The 18,251-nt window shown below is 47.7% G+C and overlaps 3 protein-coding genes across 4 annotated transcripts in view; all 3 read right to left on the reverse strand.

The window, feature by feature from the left end:
* Positions 1–4,134, reverse strand: part of LOC311313315 (uncharacterized protein) — a 21,400-nt gene extending 17,266 nt beyond the window's left edge. Inside the window, exons 1-3 of one of the 2 annotated variants that reach the window (XM_084443437.1) lie at positions 3,980–4,134; positions 3,103–3,217; positions 2,502–2,611 (exon numbers count right to left, since the gene is read on the reverse strand). In XM_084443437.1, coding sequence (XP_084299563.1) covers positions 2,502–2,611; positions 3,103–3,167 — 175 coding nt within the window. In that variant the 5' untranslated portion in view covers positions 3,168–3,217; positions 3,980–4,134. Of the gene's footprint in view, positions 1–2,501; positions 2,612–3,102; positions 3,235–3,979 lie in introns of both variants that reach the window. The other variant, XM_084443436.1, reaches the window with a different exon arrangement.
* A 2,188-nt stretch (positions 4,135–6,322) lies between these two features.
* On the reverse strand, positions 6,323–8,062 carry LOC311313321 (tubulin alpha chain-like; the record flags this gene model as incomplete). Its single annotated transcript, XM_084443443.1, has 3 exons — positions 6,323–7,297; positions 7,609–7,757; positions 7,882–8,062. The coding sequence occupies 3 exons, from the start codon at positions 8,060–8,062 to the stop codon at positions 6,323–6,325; spliced, it is 1,305 nt and encodes a 434-aa protein (XP_084299569.1).
* Positions 8,063–13,887: 5,825 nt separating this feature from the next.
* On the reverse strand, positions 13,888–15,626 carry LOC311313320 (tubulin alpha-1D chain-like; the record flags this gene model as incomplete). Its single annotated transcript, XM_084443442.1, has 3 exons — positions 13,888–14,862; positions 15,173–15,321; positions 15,446–15,626. 3 exons carry the CDS (start codon positions 15,624–15,626, stop codon positions 13,888–13,890), a joined length of 1,305 nt encoding a protein of 434 aa, XP_084299568.1.
* Positions 15,627–18,251: the final 2,625 nt, after the last annotated feature.

Below are 18,251 nucleotides of genomic sequence, written 5' to 3' on the forward strand. Positions count from 1 at the left end.
GAGAAATAGAATGATAGGGGTGAGGTGTAGGACCATATGAATAACTGAACCAGGGCCATGTAATCAGTACTAAGGTGGTTTCTTATAGCCCAGCTGGACGATACCCCTAAAGTATGATTGTTAGAGCCATGTTTAGTAAATGACTAATTTGCATATCTTTACGTTACTATATATTTACAAGATTGCATATTTGTATGGCTTCCATAGTGTCATGTCTTAGTTATGTCTTCAAACCTGAGAAAGAGTTAGAGCATGTATGTATTAGAAGCCTACAGACAAAAAAGTTTTTTGTAACCCTTTTGATTTCATGCCTGCATTTACCTGTATCGTTCCTTTTTAAGCGGCGCAGCCACTTCTATAAGTGACACGTGTCTGTGAGTGTGTCTGTCTGTTCATAGCCTGAGATTTAGACCAATCGGAGTCACCAATACCGTTGCACACCAACACTAGAGGGCAGGCATGAGGAAAGCAAGGCCGGCTTCAGACAGCTGTATCTCAAGAAGTATAAATATCACAGCTTAGATGTTTACACCGTAGGGATCCAGGGAACCAGATTAAGATTTTAAGATATAATATGTCGGTGTAGCTTAAACTGTATGAGCAGTAACATTCCACCATGTGTGAATGGGGAGCATGGTTTTCAGTTAGCACTGACATTTTCAAAAACTACAAATGGCATCACTTAGATATTTAGATGTGAGTGAGTGTAAAATGCTGAAAATTTTGATATAAAACGTGTGTATGAACTGTTAAAACTGTTGCAGTAGCAGCCGTTTACAAAATGTGTTCAAATCGCCAACTGCCACCACTCTAACTGAACATTCCATCATTCATTTCAATGGGACAAAACTGTGAATAAAACTTTCACTGCTCCCACAACACAGGCATATTTAGTACCACAATGTTAATCTGGTTCCCATGATTCCTACAGTGTAAATCTCTGAGCTGTGACAGTTATACATTTTGGGATAGAGCTGTGTAAAGCTGGCCATACTTTCTTCATGCCTACCTTTAATGCTGAGAGAGGAGAGTGAGGAAAACCATGCTCCACATTCACACAAATAGTGGAATGTTCAGAACACTACAGGCAGTTGATAATTTTAAATTCATACTATGAATAAAACTTTAGTACAGCCGCTTCTAAATGTGAGGCGTGTTAGTTCATAGCATGACACCAATCAGGAGTGTTCCAATAGGCAGAGTGTATGCTCACGACGCGTCTCTAAACGGCTGGGGTGGTACATGTCTGTCACAGGCCGTAGGTGGTTTGTGGGCCGTCGGGGAACGGCGTCACATCAACCTCCTGGAATTAGAGACGGTGTTGCTGGTGTTGCTCCACTTCGTCCACCTAGTACCGGGGAGCGATGTACTGATGCGGTCAGACAACCAGACCACAGTAGCGTACATCAACCGGCAAGGGGGAGTTCGGTCGCCGGCGCTTCACCGGCTGGCGGTGGGGCTGTGGCGATGGGCTCATGTCAACCGCCGGTCTCTGACGGCACAGCACATTGCCGGCCGTCTGAATGTCGGGGTGGACTTGATGTCCCAAGGCGGGCCTCATCCGGACGAGTGGAGCCTACATCCTCAGATAGTGGCTCAGCTCTGGACCCGGTTCGGCAGGCCAGAGGTGGATCTCTTCACTTCGAGAGAGAACGCAAAGTGTCCCCTCTCGTTTTCTCTGAAGCAGCAGGACCAGCCTCCGCTGGGGGCGGACGCGTTCGCGCATGCCCCCTGGCCGAAGGCTCTGCTTTATGCCTTCCCGCCAATGGAGCTGATTTTACCATTGCTATCCAGAGTGCGGTCAGAGGGTCTATCAGTGATTCTGATAGCGCCAGATCGCCACTGGGCGAGATGGTATGCGGAGGTGATGGCCATGACGTCTGTGGGACCGTGGTTCATCCCTCCTTGGCCGAACGCACTGTCCCAGGCGGAGGGCTCGAGTTGCGTGCCCCCGGTTCTGGGGCGCCCTCTGGTGGCCTGGCTCCTGAACGGCGGAGATTGTCTGATAGAGGACTCTCTCCAGCTGTGATCAGTATGATTCAGAGTGCGCGCGCAGCTTCAACTGCCTCGGTTTACTCTAGCAAATGGACTGCTTTTGCGCGCTGGTGTGGAGAAAGCGATATCACTCCCGAACTCTGACAGTTTATCTCATCACAGGTGATGGGAGCAAAGTTGTTTTGCGCACGGATCCATCTTTCGTTCCTAAAGTGGTCCGGGGCGCATTTAGCGCACAGGATTATGAGCCGAGAGCTTCTATCCTCCACCTCTAGTGAGCGAGGAAGAGGCCCGCTTACATTTATTGTGTCCTGTGTGTGCGCTGACAATGTTCAGCACACGGCTGCGATCCGTACTACCGACCTGGTTGGACACAGGTGCGTGTATGTTTTTTTTTTTTCAGTCAATGTAGCTAGCTAGGTTTCACTAGCCAATAGGAGCTAGCCCTGTGGGGCTCTGCTCCACTCATAGCACTAGGGTTACAACGTGTGACCATCGTTTCTTACTGTCTGAGAGGACTTCATAGGCCTCAGCCACCTCTTTGAATTTACTCTCAGCCTCCTCCTTGTTGTCTGGGTTCTTGTCTGGGTGCCACCGCAGCGCCTTCTTCCTGTAGCTACACACACACACACACACACATACATACACACACACAAACACATACACACACACACATGTGCACACACACACACATGCAAACAGGCACACACATGTATGCACGCAAACACACACACAAACAAAAACACACACAAACACAGAGAGAAACAAATAAACATTAACATTTTCGACAAAAAGGACACAAGCTATAAGCAGTGCTATAAATCCCTGGGACAGAGCGCCATGATGAATCAGCCATGCTGACTCAGCACTGTGTAACGGACTGTCCAGTAACTGAATGAGACTGGTGGCCTCTGGCCAGGTGATGTCAGGGCAGCTGTGGTCGGAGAAGCATCTACAAATCGCATCCCTCTGCTCTAGCGACTCGGATGTCACAGTACTGTGTGTGCCAGAGACGGAGCTATTTAGACCACATAAATAATGTAGTGAATCATAAAGTCTAGAATGTTGCACGTGTGTTCTCTGTTCTGGTTCTATGGTTCTACTCACGCCTTCTTGATGTCCTCAGGAGAGGCGTTCCGTGGCACTCCCAGGATGGCATAGTAGTCCACCATGTCTCCCCGCTACACACCGTTCACACAGACAACCTGGAGGAAAGAAAGCCCTGAGCCCACAGACAAGCTGCAGTCAATAACACACACATACACACATACACACACAAACACACACACACACACACACACACACACACACAGCCTGTTGACAACACACACAGCATGTCAACAACAAAACTATAAACACACACACACATACAAATAACCTCACCCACACAGTCAACACTAGCCTATAGGAGATTATTGTGAGCATTCCACCTGGTCCAATTTGCTTTGAAAAGCTCTGAAGGGTTTGGCAATGATACTGACTAGCCTATATTATCAAACCTACCTTGCAGGCTACTTTTCAACCAACAAGCAATAGCTCATTATTCGGCAATTCAATTGGGCTAAAACCCCATGTGAACGTTCGGTCGAAATAATTTCCACCGACAGTGAGATGTAAATTAAACTCGGGACTGGGCCCGGTCCATCGGTATTCCCCTTGGGATGGGATGGCCATGCGCTATGCAACCGGACGCTACAGTTGTTATTTACAGATCGCGCTCCGTCACGCCACCTGACAGCTGCGACTGGCACATGCGACGGTGAAGGGTGAGCGACTAACTGGCACGCACAGAGGGGCGCACAAACAATGTTTCAGATAGAGTTAGCCTAACTTTCGTAACAAAATATTCCCTAATAGGGTAAAGAAGCCCTACGTTAGCCTTGAATACAGTCTTGTATTAGCCAGATAGCCTAGATCGGTGTAGATCGCACATCGCGGTGCTACTTCGTGAAAATGATTATGAATATAGCCTACTCAGTTATACCTTAAAGGAGTATCAAGTGTCCGTCGGCGCGCCTCTTGAAACGGATTGGACTACCCGCGCTCTTCGTGACTGAAGCTCAACAGAGGGGGGGTCCACGGAATACGTCCTTCTGAAGCCTGCTACCACCCCGAAACTAGACAATCCAACAGTAATCGTTTGCGTTATTCCCCGGCGGCGTGCCCCGGACCATAATTTGTAAAGCCCCTGGTGCCCCCCCCTCGGGTCTAGCCTTTCCCCGGCCTTCTCTCTCCCAACTACGTCACAATCAGCTGAGGCCGAGCCGAAAAAAATAGAGCGTCGAACCATGGAGCGATCTAGAACATACCAGAGTTTGGACGCGACGCTGCGCGCTTCCGCTGCCCCGCCCCTGTCTGCCTGTTGCTTTGTAATGATGGCATTGACAAAAATCCCTGCAAATTCACACTGACTTGGCCACGTGCATACACAGTAGCCTAAATGCTGCTTGATCTCCGACATGACATGATTGAGTAAACAAGTAACCATTCCATTATTTAGGTGTCTACAGAACGAATATGGGGCACAAGCCTAGCATCAGAACCAGTTTAAGACCCCCTAACTTAACATACCCCAAAGTCTGCCTGAAATACTGCTATAAACAAAATGGTTCTAGAATTATTTCCATATGATGCAGACAGTGAGCTGTCTTAAGGGCCGGTCTCTACTGCCATCTTGTGACTGAATGAAGTGTGTCAGTCATTTAGGTCTACGACCTACTCCAAAATGTCTAGGACAAGGACTTCAATAATTTTTAAGACACACAGACACACACACACAGACATACACCAGTCCTGGGCTCAGATCCCCCTCACCCTAACCCAGGTCCGTTCCCCATTCATACCCCCTCCCTACCCCTAGCACTGCCTCTATCTGGGCCCAGGCACATTCACGCACACACAGACATACACCAGTGTTTGCCATGTCTCTCCTATTATGTTTTTAGCCTCTCTTACTCTGAAAATTTAATTTAATGTAATTTATGGCTTTAGAAATTGTTACGGCTCCGCCTCCGCCTGGGCGCTCTCCAGCTCCCACCACCGTTCCCGCAGCGCGCACACCTCGGCCTTCCACTTCAGCGCGCGCTCTGCGCGCCCTCCGACGTAATCACCCCGCACACCTGAACACGGTTCCGCTAACGAGCTCCGAGGGCGCGGCTCACCAGCTGCCACCACTCATCCAATCACCTCCCCTATAAGAACCCGGTCTTCCCAACGTTCGTCGCCAGTTCTTCCCTAAGATTCCTTGTGGCAAATTGTGGTTTCTGAAGTTCCCGTTATAGTAGTTGTTATAGTTTTTTTTTTTTCCCTTTACTCATTCTCCTCTCCACCCCTCCAGATTCCGGTTTTGTTTGCTGCTCTTTTCCTGGACTGACACACGGCTTCCCCGACCCATTCTCACCGGACCTCGACCACGGCTTGGATTACGTTTTCTGGACTTTGTTTGTTGATCGATTGACCCCTGCCTGAACTTGACTACCCTTTTGCCTTGCCCTCTGTACTGCCGCTTTTATATTAAACCGCCCTCTGGGCTTGGAACTGTCCGTCTGTGTCCGTGGTCCTGCGTTTGGGTCAGCTAGCCAACCAGCCCCCTTACAGAAATGTTCTTAGCCGGTAGACATACTCCAGGAGCTTGCTCGATCGCCTTGAGGGGTCAGGGAAGAATTTGTTACAGCTCACTTATCTGGCCCCGGGTGATACCGTTTTTTTGCTTCCCTCTGGAATATGTAGGGGTCGTATGCCCACCTCCCCTGTTCACTGTAAAGCGCAGTGTTGCCTCTGGTTATGAAATGCGGTATAGAAATAAAGCTTTGATTGATTGACTAAGGTCTATTGGATGTGTTCAAGCATTCCGAGAGGCAATGGTGATTAAAGTGGGTATACTGTAGCAGAAATCCTAGTTTAAATAAATGGTGTTTAAAAAAGTGGATATACTTTGGGTCCATGGATAAAGGTGTACTCCATATACCCTCCACTGCACCACTGATGAGGTACTCAATGATTTAATGGGGGTGGTTTCATTGTTCATTTGCACTGTCATTTTATTTGCACTGTCCCGTCTTGTCCTTGCACCCTGTCTAATGTGTACCCATCAGTGTTATGCACCAGGTGACCAGAACAAATCCTACTTCCAAGTATGTGTAAAAACTACCTGGTAATAATCTGATTCATTCATAGACGGTGGTCTAAAATTAACGATTCACACACAATGAAGGTATATGCATTTTATTTTCACTACACCACAGAACAGGTAACAGGGGTCAATGTGGAAGCAGGGAATGTATCCGTCTTCCTGAATTCATCTGGAATGTTAGATGGCATTGACCCTTCAGTACTCCTCTTCCTCCTCTTCCTCTCCCACGCTGTCTGTGCCCACCTCTTCGTAATCCTTCTCCAGGGCGGCCATGTCTTCTCTGGCCTCAGAGAACTCTCCCTCCTCCATGCCCTCTCCCACGTACCAGTGCACGAAGGCCCTCTTGGCGTACATCAGGTCAAACTTGTGGTCCAGCCTGGCCCAGGCCTCAGCGATGGCGGTGGTGTTGCTCAGCATGCACACAGCCCTCTGGACCTTGGCCAGGTCTCCTCCAGGGACCACTGTGGGGGGCTGGTAGTTGATGCCCACCTTGAAGCCAGTGGGACACCAATCCACAAACTGGATGGAGCGTTTGGTCTTGATGGTGGCGATGGCGGCGTTGACGTCTTTGGGCACCACATCACCGCGGTAGAGCAGGCAGCAGGCCATGTACTTGCCACGCCTGGGGTCGCACTTCACCATCTGGTTGGCTGGCTCGAAGCAGGCGTTGGTGATCTCCGGGACAGAGAGCTGCTCGTGGTAGGCCTTCTCTGCAGAGATGATGGGCGCGTAGGTGACCAGGGGGAAGTGGATACGGGGGTAGGGCACCAAGTTAGTCTGGAACTCAGTCAGGTCCACGTTGAGGGCTCCGTCGAAGCGCAGGGACGCAGTGATGGAGGAGACGATCTGGGCGATGAGGCGGTTGAGGTTGGTGTAGGACGGATGTTCCACTTCCAGGTTACGCTGGGAGATGTCGAAGATGGCCTCATTGTCCACCATGAAGGAGCAGTCCGAGTGCTCCAGGGTGGTGTGGGTGGTCAGGATGGAGTTGTAGGGCTCCACCACAGCTGTGGACATCTGTGGAGCCGGGTAGATGGAGAACTCCAGCTTGGACTTCTTTCCGTAGTCAACAGACAGACGCTCCATCAGCAGGGAAGTAAAGCCGGAGCCGGTCCCTCCTCCAAAGCTGTGGAAGATGAGGAAGCCCTGCAGTCCAGTACATTGATCCGACTGGGGAACAAGACAATGATCATTAGTCTATTTAATTATTATTAGTCTATTAAATGAACAACAAAAGGTGCAAGTCAAGATTTCAATGTAGACTAATCAATACTACAACCACAGAGCTTTTAGAAAGGTGCCAAAAAAATATAACACTCGCCCCCCCCCCCCCCCCCCCCAAAAAAAACCTACCCCAAAAATCACCCCTCAAAATATATGTTTGGTTGTTTGGTTCTCAGGGGGGGAAGGAAGGTAACATTTTACAGTAGTAGTGAATTCAAATGGGGCCTGACAGCAGTTGGGCACGATCTTAAACGCACCATTTTACGCAGCCTTTCCAACACAGAGTCCACGATCTCCTTGCCGATGGTGTAGTGCCCACGAGCGTAGTTGTTGGCAGCGTCCTCCTTGCCACTGATGAGCTGCTCAGGGTGGTACAGCTTACGGTAGGACCCATTTCTTACCTCATCTAAAAATATCAAATACAAGTTAACCAAAGGACATGTTTGCAGAATTGAGTATTGTGTGATGAGGAAATGAGAACATTACTGTAACAGTCCAGAGGAAACCTGCAGACAAATTGCTTTTCTTACCCACAACCGAAGGCTCCAGATCAATGAAGATGGCCCTGGGAACATACTTCCCAGTACCAGTCTCATTGAAGAAAGTACCAAAGCTTGAGTCATTGGGAGAAATGCCACTGGATGCAGAGACTGTCCCATCAGGCAGGATGCCATGCTCCAGACAGTAGAGCTCCCAGCATGAGTTGCCCATCTGGACACCTGCTTGACCGATGTGTACTGAGATGCATTCCCTCTACCAAGGAAGACATGGTCGTTTTAGTTTGACAAGGATAGAGATACTCCTATCGGAGAAACACCTACAAGTGGTTGTGTGTAACTAATACAAGACTTGCAGCATTACAAATTAATTAAAACCCCATTTAATTCTTTAAAGAAGGCAGTACTCCTGATAAATCAGTGAGACACAAAAAGCTCACACTTCCCAAACTATAATGAAGTATAATAATGAACTTACCACCATTTTGCTACAGAAATGTTACCCTTACAAACTGACTCTCAATAGCCATAGACTGTAAAAAGATTTAACCGTTGGCCCCAAACAGCTTAATCAATCCATGAAGCACATGCCACAATCCGGCTCACCTTTAAACACTAATAACCAGTTTGATTGTTTTCACCTGCTTTTCTGGCCACAGCAATCAGGTGTGATGGGTGTGGTTTCCAATGACAGGCTTGTTTGTGAGGATCAGAACTGAGCAGTCGGTTATCAGCACAGATCCCTTCCCATATCCCATTGCATTGTCAGACAATTGTGTCCAACTTGCGCCGACCGTTGGCTGTGTGAATTCTAAATTCATGTCTATCAGCTGTGGCTGATTTCTTCCTCTCTGTGCCAGGAGCTGCTGCCAGGGCCCAGGCTGTGCCACTGCATACACGGCAAACTGGAACTCACCTGCTGCTGTACCATCTAATGACCACAAGGTGTCGCCATTCACTGCAGAATGAGGGGGTTCCCATGATTGAGTCTGTCCCCCCTTTAGGACAAATCAAATCAAACTTGCATTTCATACACAGAGGCAGCACAATGCGCTTTACAGAGAGCAATGGGGGGGGGGGCATAGGTCTCACCCCTACATACTCCAAGGAAGCATAAAAACAGTTTCACGCGGGGGCCAGAAAGGTGAGCTGTAAAAAAGTATTCCCTGAACTCTCTCAACTAGACGAACGAGCAAGCTCCTGGAATATGTTTGTCTTGACTAAGAACATTTACAGAGCGATTAACATGGGCTAAATACTTAATAGAAGAGATATGACTATCAGTAGAGAATACAAATAGTTACAGAGATGTTGCCTACATGGTAGGCCATTATGTGTTAGCTATCTCTGTAGTGTCTGATATGATATTTAAGTGAATCATATAACAAAGCACAGTAAGCACTTAGCAGAACAGGCTCATAGCGAATGCCGCAAAGCAGAGGTGGGGAGATAGAAAGCAGCGAGTCAAGAGTAAAAAAGGGGTAAGACTGGCTGGATGCAAATATATTTCTACTGTTCAACAGTTCAAAACATTCAAACAGGAGAAGAATTAATCAAACTCAAGGGGAATAAAATATAAAAATAAAATAAATGTAGCTTTAATATGTTTTTTCATTAAATTATCCCGGTGTCATAATACATTTTCATATTAAAAGTATCTCCGTGTCCACTACAGTGGACGTGGTGTAAAATAAAATAAAATAAATAATTATATAATTCTAAATGTTTGTGCGTGGCTGGCCAGCCGCGCAGCTAGTATAGCATTTGTCGGGTTATCACTCCCTCCCTCCCTCTTTCCCTCCCTCACTCCCTCCCTCCCTTACTCCCGACAATGTTGGCCTGCATCTCTCTGTTGGCACCACAAGAGGCAGTAGTCCCAGCATACCAAAATCAAGAAGGACACCAAACTTAACCCGCCGATCTCCACTGCACAAGTAGAGTAGTGGTGAGAGCATTGGACTCCCACCCAGGAGACCGGGAGTTCACGACCCGGTGGGAAAGACTTCATGGGACTATACCCCAAACCTCCACATGTTCATCCTTTCACTCCAACCTTTACCCCCTGCCTTATAGGTCAGGGCCGCGTTTCCCAGAGGCATCGTTAAGGCATCGTAGCGCTACGTGCTTCTTAAGAACATCGTTAGGTCCACCTCTAGGTGGCGATTCGTTTCCCAGAACCTTCTTAAGCCAAGGTATACCTTGGCTACGAAGGCTCTGGAAAACAGCTCCACCCAAGGTACATCGTAAATCGCCCTTACGATGTACCTTCCGAAGATACATCGTTAGCCCTCCTTGGAGCCGAAGCGCTGTTTCCCAGAGCCTTCTTAGCCAAGGTATACCACAGCCAAGGGATACTTTACGTAGGGCAGTCGGACCCCATCGTAAGCTGTCCCTTGGCGATGCGCTCCGTTCATCCCGTTATAGTTTTAGCTCGATTAGAGCAAAATTACACTTTTAAAAAGGAGAGTTGCAATACAGCAATACAAATCGATCCTACCTGCGTGATTCACATCATTAGTGTACACAAAATACAATTAACTTGAATGATGAAAATAATGTCATGGAGCCTACAGAACACATCATGGGAATGTTGTTTTTAAAACTTTTATTGAGCCAAGCAAAATATACGGACTATCCATAGCCTAATATAATCCACTTTGTGAACAACAACAACATTTTCTTATGTAAAGGGATAATTTGATGACATGACTTTTCTGGCTGTCTTTATATATTGTCAGACAGATATCCTGGCGAATTGATTAATCCAATGAGGCCATCTAGATGAATAGTCAAATATCCTCACACACGCTCCAGAATATTGTAGAAAGCCTTCCCAGAACAGTGGAGGCTGTTATAGCTGCACAGGGGGGACCAACTCCATATGATGCCTATTCATTTAGAATGGGATGTCATGAAAGTTGTTATGTGTAGGTGGCCCAATACTGTTGCCCTTGTAGTGTACTTTGCTAACAGATTCACAGTATTTAGTGATCTTACAAATGCTGTTTGTTATATTGTGTGCCTTCTTCAAAACCTCTACTGTTGTAATGTGGCAAGAAACGACAAATATACAGGATAAAGGGAACTTGTTTAATATTGGTTGGGAAAAAACATGGGCAGGTTTGTTCTTCAGACTTTTGTCCTGTAACAGGCTGTCTTTTTCCGGGGTGGGGTTGTTAGACCCATGCCCAACCCCCAACCTGGAGGGCCAGTTGTTGCTTTTCGTCTGGCCTCTACCCTGAACCTGCCCGGCATGGTTGAACCTGCTGGGGGGTGACCCCCCACCAATATAGCCTTCATGGTCATGGAGGCACACAAGCCTTCCCATCACGACAAGGTAGCAACACCTAGGAAGGATGAGTGGTGTGGTGAGTGTATGTAGTGTGTGTGCGCAGTGTACTGTAGTGGGTGGGCAGTGTGTGGTAAGTGTATGTAGTGTGTGTGGTGAGTGTGTGCAGTGTGTCTCAGGCATCTGCATCATCTGCAAGGGAGGAAAATTCAATTAGCGACATTGAATGGAATGCATGCAGTGTGGGAATAGACAGAGTATACAAAATACACACTTAGCCTACCTGGAGTTGGCAGAATGATGGGCACTGATATGGAGGGCCACACAAACTGTGCCTCCGCTAGGGCCTGCTGCCTGTTCTGCAGGTCCAGCCTCTCACGCTGCACACCCAGCCTCTGCCTCCCCACCTCCAGGAGCTCCTCGCTGCAGTCGCACCTCGCATCCGTTGTGTTCAGCTGCCTCTCACGGGGGGCGGGGGGGGACGTCATGGGGTGCGTGGGGGGTGGGGGGAGAGCGTGTCGACGGTGTGGAGCAGTCTGACTGCGCTGGGGTCTCCTCTCCAGAGGACTGGGAGGCTTGGGGTGATTCAGCTGAGGACTGGGAGGCTTGGGGTGATTCAGCTGAGGACTGGGAGGCTTGGGGTGATTCAGCTGAGGACTGGGAGGCTTGGGGTGATTCAGCTGAGGGCTGGGAGGCTTGGGGTGATTCAGCTGAGGGCTGGATGTTGGAGGGGCCCTCTCCAGACTCCAAATCAAGGCCACCAGTGATGCCTTGGAAGGCTGTGAGGCCGATGATCGATAGGGCCTTCTCCTCCTCCGGGGTGAGGGGAGGCACGGTGCTCTGCCTCTCGGCGCACTGCCGCTCCCCGGCTTTTGGCCTGACTGGGGAAGTCCTGCCATTTCTTGCTGATGACTGTCCACTCCCTGGGTGGCCCAGGAGTCTTCTTCAATGGGCTATATGCACAACTCTAGTAGGCTACTTCCTGAAATTAGACATGCTTCTTTATTTCCTGTCTTACACTATTGGATGAAATGATTATTCAGGAATTCCTGAATAATCATTTCATCCAAAGTGTAGGACAGGAAATAGAGAAGCATGTCTAATTTCAGGAAGTAGCCTACTGGAGTTGTGCATAGGCCCTACTGGTAGCCGCCAAACAGGACGGCCTTCGGTTGCTCCACCTCGTCCAGCATGATCACTAGTTATTCTTTGGTGAACGCTATCACACGCTTCCTCTTCATATCTGCCATGTCGCTCAATATGTGCAGTTACCCTTTTTTTTTTTTATAGGCCACATGCGTCCACACCGGTGCCTGATAGATTCAATTAGTCATCGTATCCGCGCGAATTCTAACGTGGGAATGCTACTGCCACAGGGGCAATTTATATGGGCATTATACCTTTGTTTGTATGATAACTAAATCAGTGGTCATTTTGCTATCATCATTGCCTATCATCATAAAAGTATTTTTTCCTGGCCTTTCAAGACATCCTCGACGGGGCTTATATGTCCCGAGCCGATCCATGCTCTTTCTTGGATATTTTATTTGATGTAATGTAATTTGATGTATGAATTGTGACTATCACGAGGTCTCGCTTTGACTCTTAAATACATTAGCAGATGAGCTTTCGGAGGCATAGCTTCCTTTTTGGTAATATGAAGTTCCCGTTATAGTAGTTGTTATAGTTGTTTTTTTTCCCTTTACTCATTCTACTCTCCACCCCTCCAGATTCCGGTTTTGTTTGCTGCTCTTTTCCTGGACTGACACACGGCTTCCCCGACCCATTCTCACCGGACCTCGACCACGGCTTGGATTACGTTTTCTGGACTTTGTTTGTTGATCGATTGACCCCTGCCTGAACTTGACTACCCTTTTGCCTTGCCCTCTGTACTGCCGCTTTTATATTAAACCGCCCTCTGGGCTTGGAACTGTCCGTCTGTGTCCGTTGTCCTGCGTTTGGGTCAGCTAGCCAACCAGCCCCCTTACAGAAATGTTCTTAGCCGGTAGACATACTCCAGGAGCTTGCTCGATCGCCTTGAGGGGTCAGGGAAGAATTTGTTACAGCTCACTTATCTGGCCCCGGGTGATACCGTTTTTTTGCTTCCCTCTGGAATATGTAGGGGTCATATGCCCACCTCCCCTGTTCACTGTAAAGCGCAGCGTGTTGCCTCTGGTTATGAAATGCGGTATAGAAATAAAGCTTTGATTGATTGACTAAGGTCTATTGGACGTGTTCAAGCATTCCGAGAGGCAATGGTGATTACAGTAGGTATACTCTGACTAAAGTGGGTATACTGTAGCAGAAATCTTAGTTTAAATTAGTGATGTTTAAAAAAGTGGATATACTTTGGGTCCATGGATAAAGGTGTACTCCATATACCCTCCACTGCACCACTGATGAGGGGTACACATCCATGATTTAATGGGGGTGGTTTCATTGTTCATTTGCACTGTCATTTTATTTGCACTGTCCCGTCTTGTCCTTGCACCCCGTCTAATGTTGTATACCCATCAGTGTTATGCACCAGGTGACCAGAACAAATCCTACTTCCAAGCATGTGTAAAAACTACCTGGTAATAATCTGATTCATTCATAGACGGTGGTCTAAAATTAACGATTCACACACAATGAAGGTATATGCATTTTATTTTCACTACACCACAGAACAGGTAACAGTGGTCAATGTGGAAGCAGGGAATGTATCCGTCTTCCTGAATTCATCTGGAATGTTAGATGGCATTGACCCTTCAGTACTCCTCTTCCTCCTCTTCCTCTCCCACGCTGTCTGTGCCCACCTCTTCGTAATCCTTCTCCAGGGCGGCTATGTCTTCTCTGGCCTCAGAGAACTCTCCCTCCTCCATGCCCTCTCCCACGTACCAGTGCACGAAGGCCCTCTTGGCGTACATCAGGTCAAACTTGTGGTCCAGCCTGGCCCAGGCCTCAGCGATGGCGGTGGTGTTGCTCAGCATGCACACAGCCCTCTGGACCTTGGCCAGGTCTCCTCCAGGGACCACTGTGGGGGGCTGGTAGTTGATGCCCACCTTGAAGCCAGTGGGACACCAGTCCACAAACTGGATGGAGCGTTTGGTCTTGATGGTGGCGATGGCGGCGTTGACGTCTTTGGGCACCACATCACCGCGGTAGAGCAGGCAGCAGGCCATGTACTTGCCACGCCTGGGGTCGCACTTCACCATCTGGTTGGCTGGCTCGAAGCAGGCGTTGGTGATCTCCGGGACAGAGAGCTGCTCGTGGTAGGCCTTCTCTGCAGAGATGATGGGCGCGTAGGTGACCAGGGGGAAGTGGATACGGGGGTAGGGCACCAAGTTAGTCTGGAACTCGGTCAGGTCCACGTTGAGGGCTCCGTCGAAGCGCAGGGACGCAGTGATGGAGGAGACGATCTGGGCGATGAGGCGGTTGAGGTTGGTGTAGGTCGGATGTTCCACTTCCAGGTTACGCTGGGAGATGTCGAAGATGGCCTCATTGTCCACCATGAAGGAGCAGTCCGAGTGCTCCAGGGTGGTGTGGGTGGTCAGGATGGAGTTGTAGGGCTCCACCACGGCTGTGGACATCTGTGGAGCCGGGTAGATGGAGAACTCCAGCTTGGACTTCTTTCCGTAGTCAACAGACAGACGCTCCATCAGCAGGGAAGTAAAGCCGGAGCCGGTCCCTCCTCCAAAGCTGTGGAAGATGAGGAAGCCCTGCAGTCCAGTACATTGATCCGACTGGGGAACAAGACAATGATCATTAGTCTATTTAATTATTATGAGTCTATTAAATGAACAACAAAAGGTGCAAGTCAAGATTTCAATGTAGACTAATCAATACTACAACCACAGAGCTTTTAGAAAGGTGCCAAAAAAATATAACACTCGCCCCCCCCCCCCCCCCCCCAAAAAAAACCTACCCCAAAAATCACCCCTCAAAATATATGTTTGGTTGTTTGGTTCTCAGGGGGGGAAGGAAGGTAACATTTTACAGTAGTAGTGAATTCAAATGGGGCCTGACAGCAGTTGGGCACGATCTTAAACGCACCATTTTACGCAGCCTTTCCAACACAGAGTCCACGATCTCCTTGCCGATTGTGTAGTGCCCACGAGCGTAGTTGTTGGCAGCGTCCTCCTTGCCACTGATGAGCTGCTCAGGGTGGTACAGCTGACGGTAGGACCCATTTCTTACCTCATCTAAAAATATCAAATACAAGTTAACCCAAGGACATGTTTGCAGAATTGAGTATTGTGTGATGAGGAAATGAGAACATTACTGTAACAGTCCAGAGGAAACCTGCAGACAAATTGCTTTTCTTACCCACAACCGAAGGCTCCAGATCAATGAAGATGGCCCTGGGAACATACTTCCCAGTACCAGTCTCATTGAAGAAAGTACCAAAGCTTGAGTCATTGGGAGAAATGCCACTGGATGCAGAGACTGTCCCATCAGGCAGGATGCCATGCTCCAGACAGTAGAGCTCCCAGCATGAGTTGCCCATCTGGACACCTGCTTGACCGATGTGTACTGAGATGCATTCCCTCTACCAAGGAAGACATGGTCGTTTTAGTTTGACAAGGATAGAGATACTCCTATCGGAGAAACACCTACAAGTGGTTGTGTGTAACTAATACAAGACTTGCAGCATTACAAATTAATTAAAACCCCATTTAATTCTTTAAAGAAGGCAGTACTCCTGATAAATCAGTGAGACACAAAAAGCTCACACTTCCCAAACTATAATGAAGTATAATAATGAACTTACCACCATTTTGCTACAGAAATGTTACCCTTACAAACTGACTCTCAATAGCCATAGACTGTAAAAAGATTTAACCGTTGGCCCCAAACAGCTTAATCAATCCATGAAGCACATGCCACAATCCGGCTCACCTTTAAACACTAATAACCAGTTTGATTGTTTTCACCTGCTTTTCTGGCCACAGCAATCAGGTGTGATGGGTGTGGTTTCCAATGACAGGCTTGTTTGTGAGGATCAGAACTGAGCAGTCGGTTATCAGCACAGATCCCTTCCCATATCCCATTGCATTGTCAGACAATTGTGTCCAACTTGCGCCGACCGTTGGCTGTGTGAATTCTAAATTCATGTCTATCAGCTGTGGCTGATTTCTTCCTCTCTGTGCCAGGAGCTGCTGCCAGGGCCCAGGCTGTGCCACTGCATACACGGCAAACTGGAACTCACCTGCTGCTGTACCATCTAATGACCACAAGGTGTCGCCATTCACTGCAGAATGAGGGGGTTCCCATGATTGAGTCTGTCCCCCCTTTAGGACAAATCAAATCAAACTTGCATTTCATACACAGAGGCAGCACAATGCGCTTTACAGAGAGCAATGGGGGGGGGAGGGCATAGGTCTCACCCCTACATACTCCAAGGAAGCATAAAAACAGTTTCACGCGGGGGCCAGAAAGGTGAGCTGTAAAAAAGTATTCCCTGAACTCTCTCAACTAGACGAACGAGCAAGCTCCTGGAATATGTTTGTCTTGACTAAGAACATTTACAGAGCGATTAACATGGGCTAAATACTTAATAGAAGAGATATGACTATCAGTAGAGAATACAAATAGTTACAGAGATGTTGCCTACATGGTAGGCCATTATGTGTTAGCTATCTCTGTAGTGTCTGATATGATATTTAAGTGAATCATAACAAAGCACAGTAAGCACTTAGCAGAACAGGCTCATAGCGAATGCCGCAAAGCAGAGGTGGGGAGATAGAAAGCAGCGAGTCAAGAGTAAAAAAGGGGTAAGATTGGCTGGATGCAAATATATTTCTACTGTTCAACAGTTCAAAACATTCAAACAGGAGAAGAATTAATCAAACTCAAGGGGAATAAAATATAAAAATAAAATAAATGTAGCTTTAATATGTTTTTTCATTTGTAAAATAATTTTAAATTATCCCGGTGTCATAATACATTTTCATATTAAAAGTATCTCCGTGTCCACTACAGTGGACGTGGTGTAAAATAAAATAAAATAAATAATTATATAATTCTAAATGTTTGTGCGTGGCTGGCCAGCCGCGCAGCTAGTATAGCATTTGTCGGGTTATCACTCCCTCCCTCCCTCCCTCTTTCCCTCCCTCACTCCCTCCCTCCCTTACTCCCGACAATGTTGGCCTGCATCTCTCTGTTGGCACCACAAGAGGCAGCAGTCCCAGCATACCAAAATCAAGAAGGACACCAAAATTAACCCGCCGATCTCCACTGCACAAGTAGAGTAGTGGTGAGAGCATTGGACTCCCACCCAGGAGACCGGGAGTTCACGACCCGGTGGGAAAGACTTCATGGGACTATACCCCAAACCTCCACATGTTCATCCTTTCACTCCAACCTTTACCCCCTGCCTTATAGGTCAGGGCCGCGTTTCCCAGAGGCATCGTTAAGGCATCGTAGCGCTACGTGCTTCTTAAGAACATCGTTAGGTCCACCTCTAGGTGGCGATTCGTTTCCCAGAACCTTCTTAAGCCAAGGTATACCTTGGCTACGAAGGCTCTGGGAAACAGCTCCACCCAAGGTACATCGTAAATCGCCCTTACGATGTACCTTCCGAAGATACATCGTTAGCCCTCCTTGGAGCCGAAGCGCTGTTTCCCAGAGCCTTCTTAGCCAAGGTATACCACAGCCAAGGGATACTTTACGTAGGGCAGTCGGACCCCATCGTAAGCTGTCCCTTGGCGATGCGCTCCGTTCATCCCGTTATAGTTTTAGCTCGATTAGAGCAAAATTACACTTTTAAAAAGGAGAGTTGCAATACAGCAATACAAATCTTTCCTACCTGCGCGATTCACATCATTAGTGTACACAAAATACAATTAACTTGAATGATGAAAATAATGTCATGGAGCCTACAGAACACATCATGGGAATGTTGTTTTTAAAACTTTTATTGAGCCAAGCAAAATATACGGACTATCCATAGCCTAATATAATCCACTTTGTGAACAACAACAACATTTTCTTATGTAAAGGGATAATTTGATGACATGACTTTTCTGGCTGTCTTTATATATTGTCAGACAGATATCCTGGCGAATTGATTAATCCAATGAGGCCATCTAGATGAATAGTCAAATATCCTCACACACGCTCCAGAATATTG

Source organism: Borostomias antarcticus, assembly GCF_949987555.1.
Source record: "Borostomias antarcticus genome assembly, chromosome: 9".
Taxonomy (NCBI): domain Eukaryota; kingdom Metazoa; phylum Chordata; class Actinopteri; order Stomiiformes; family Stomiidae; genus Borostomias; species Borostomias antarcticus.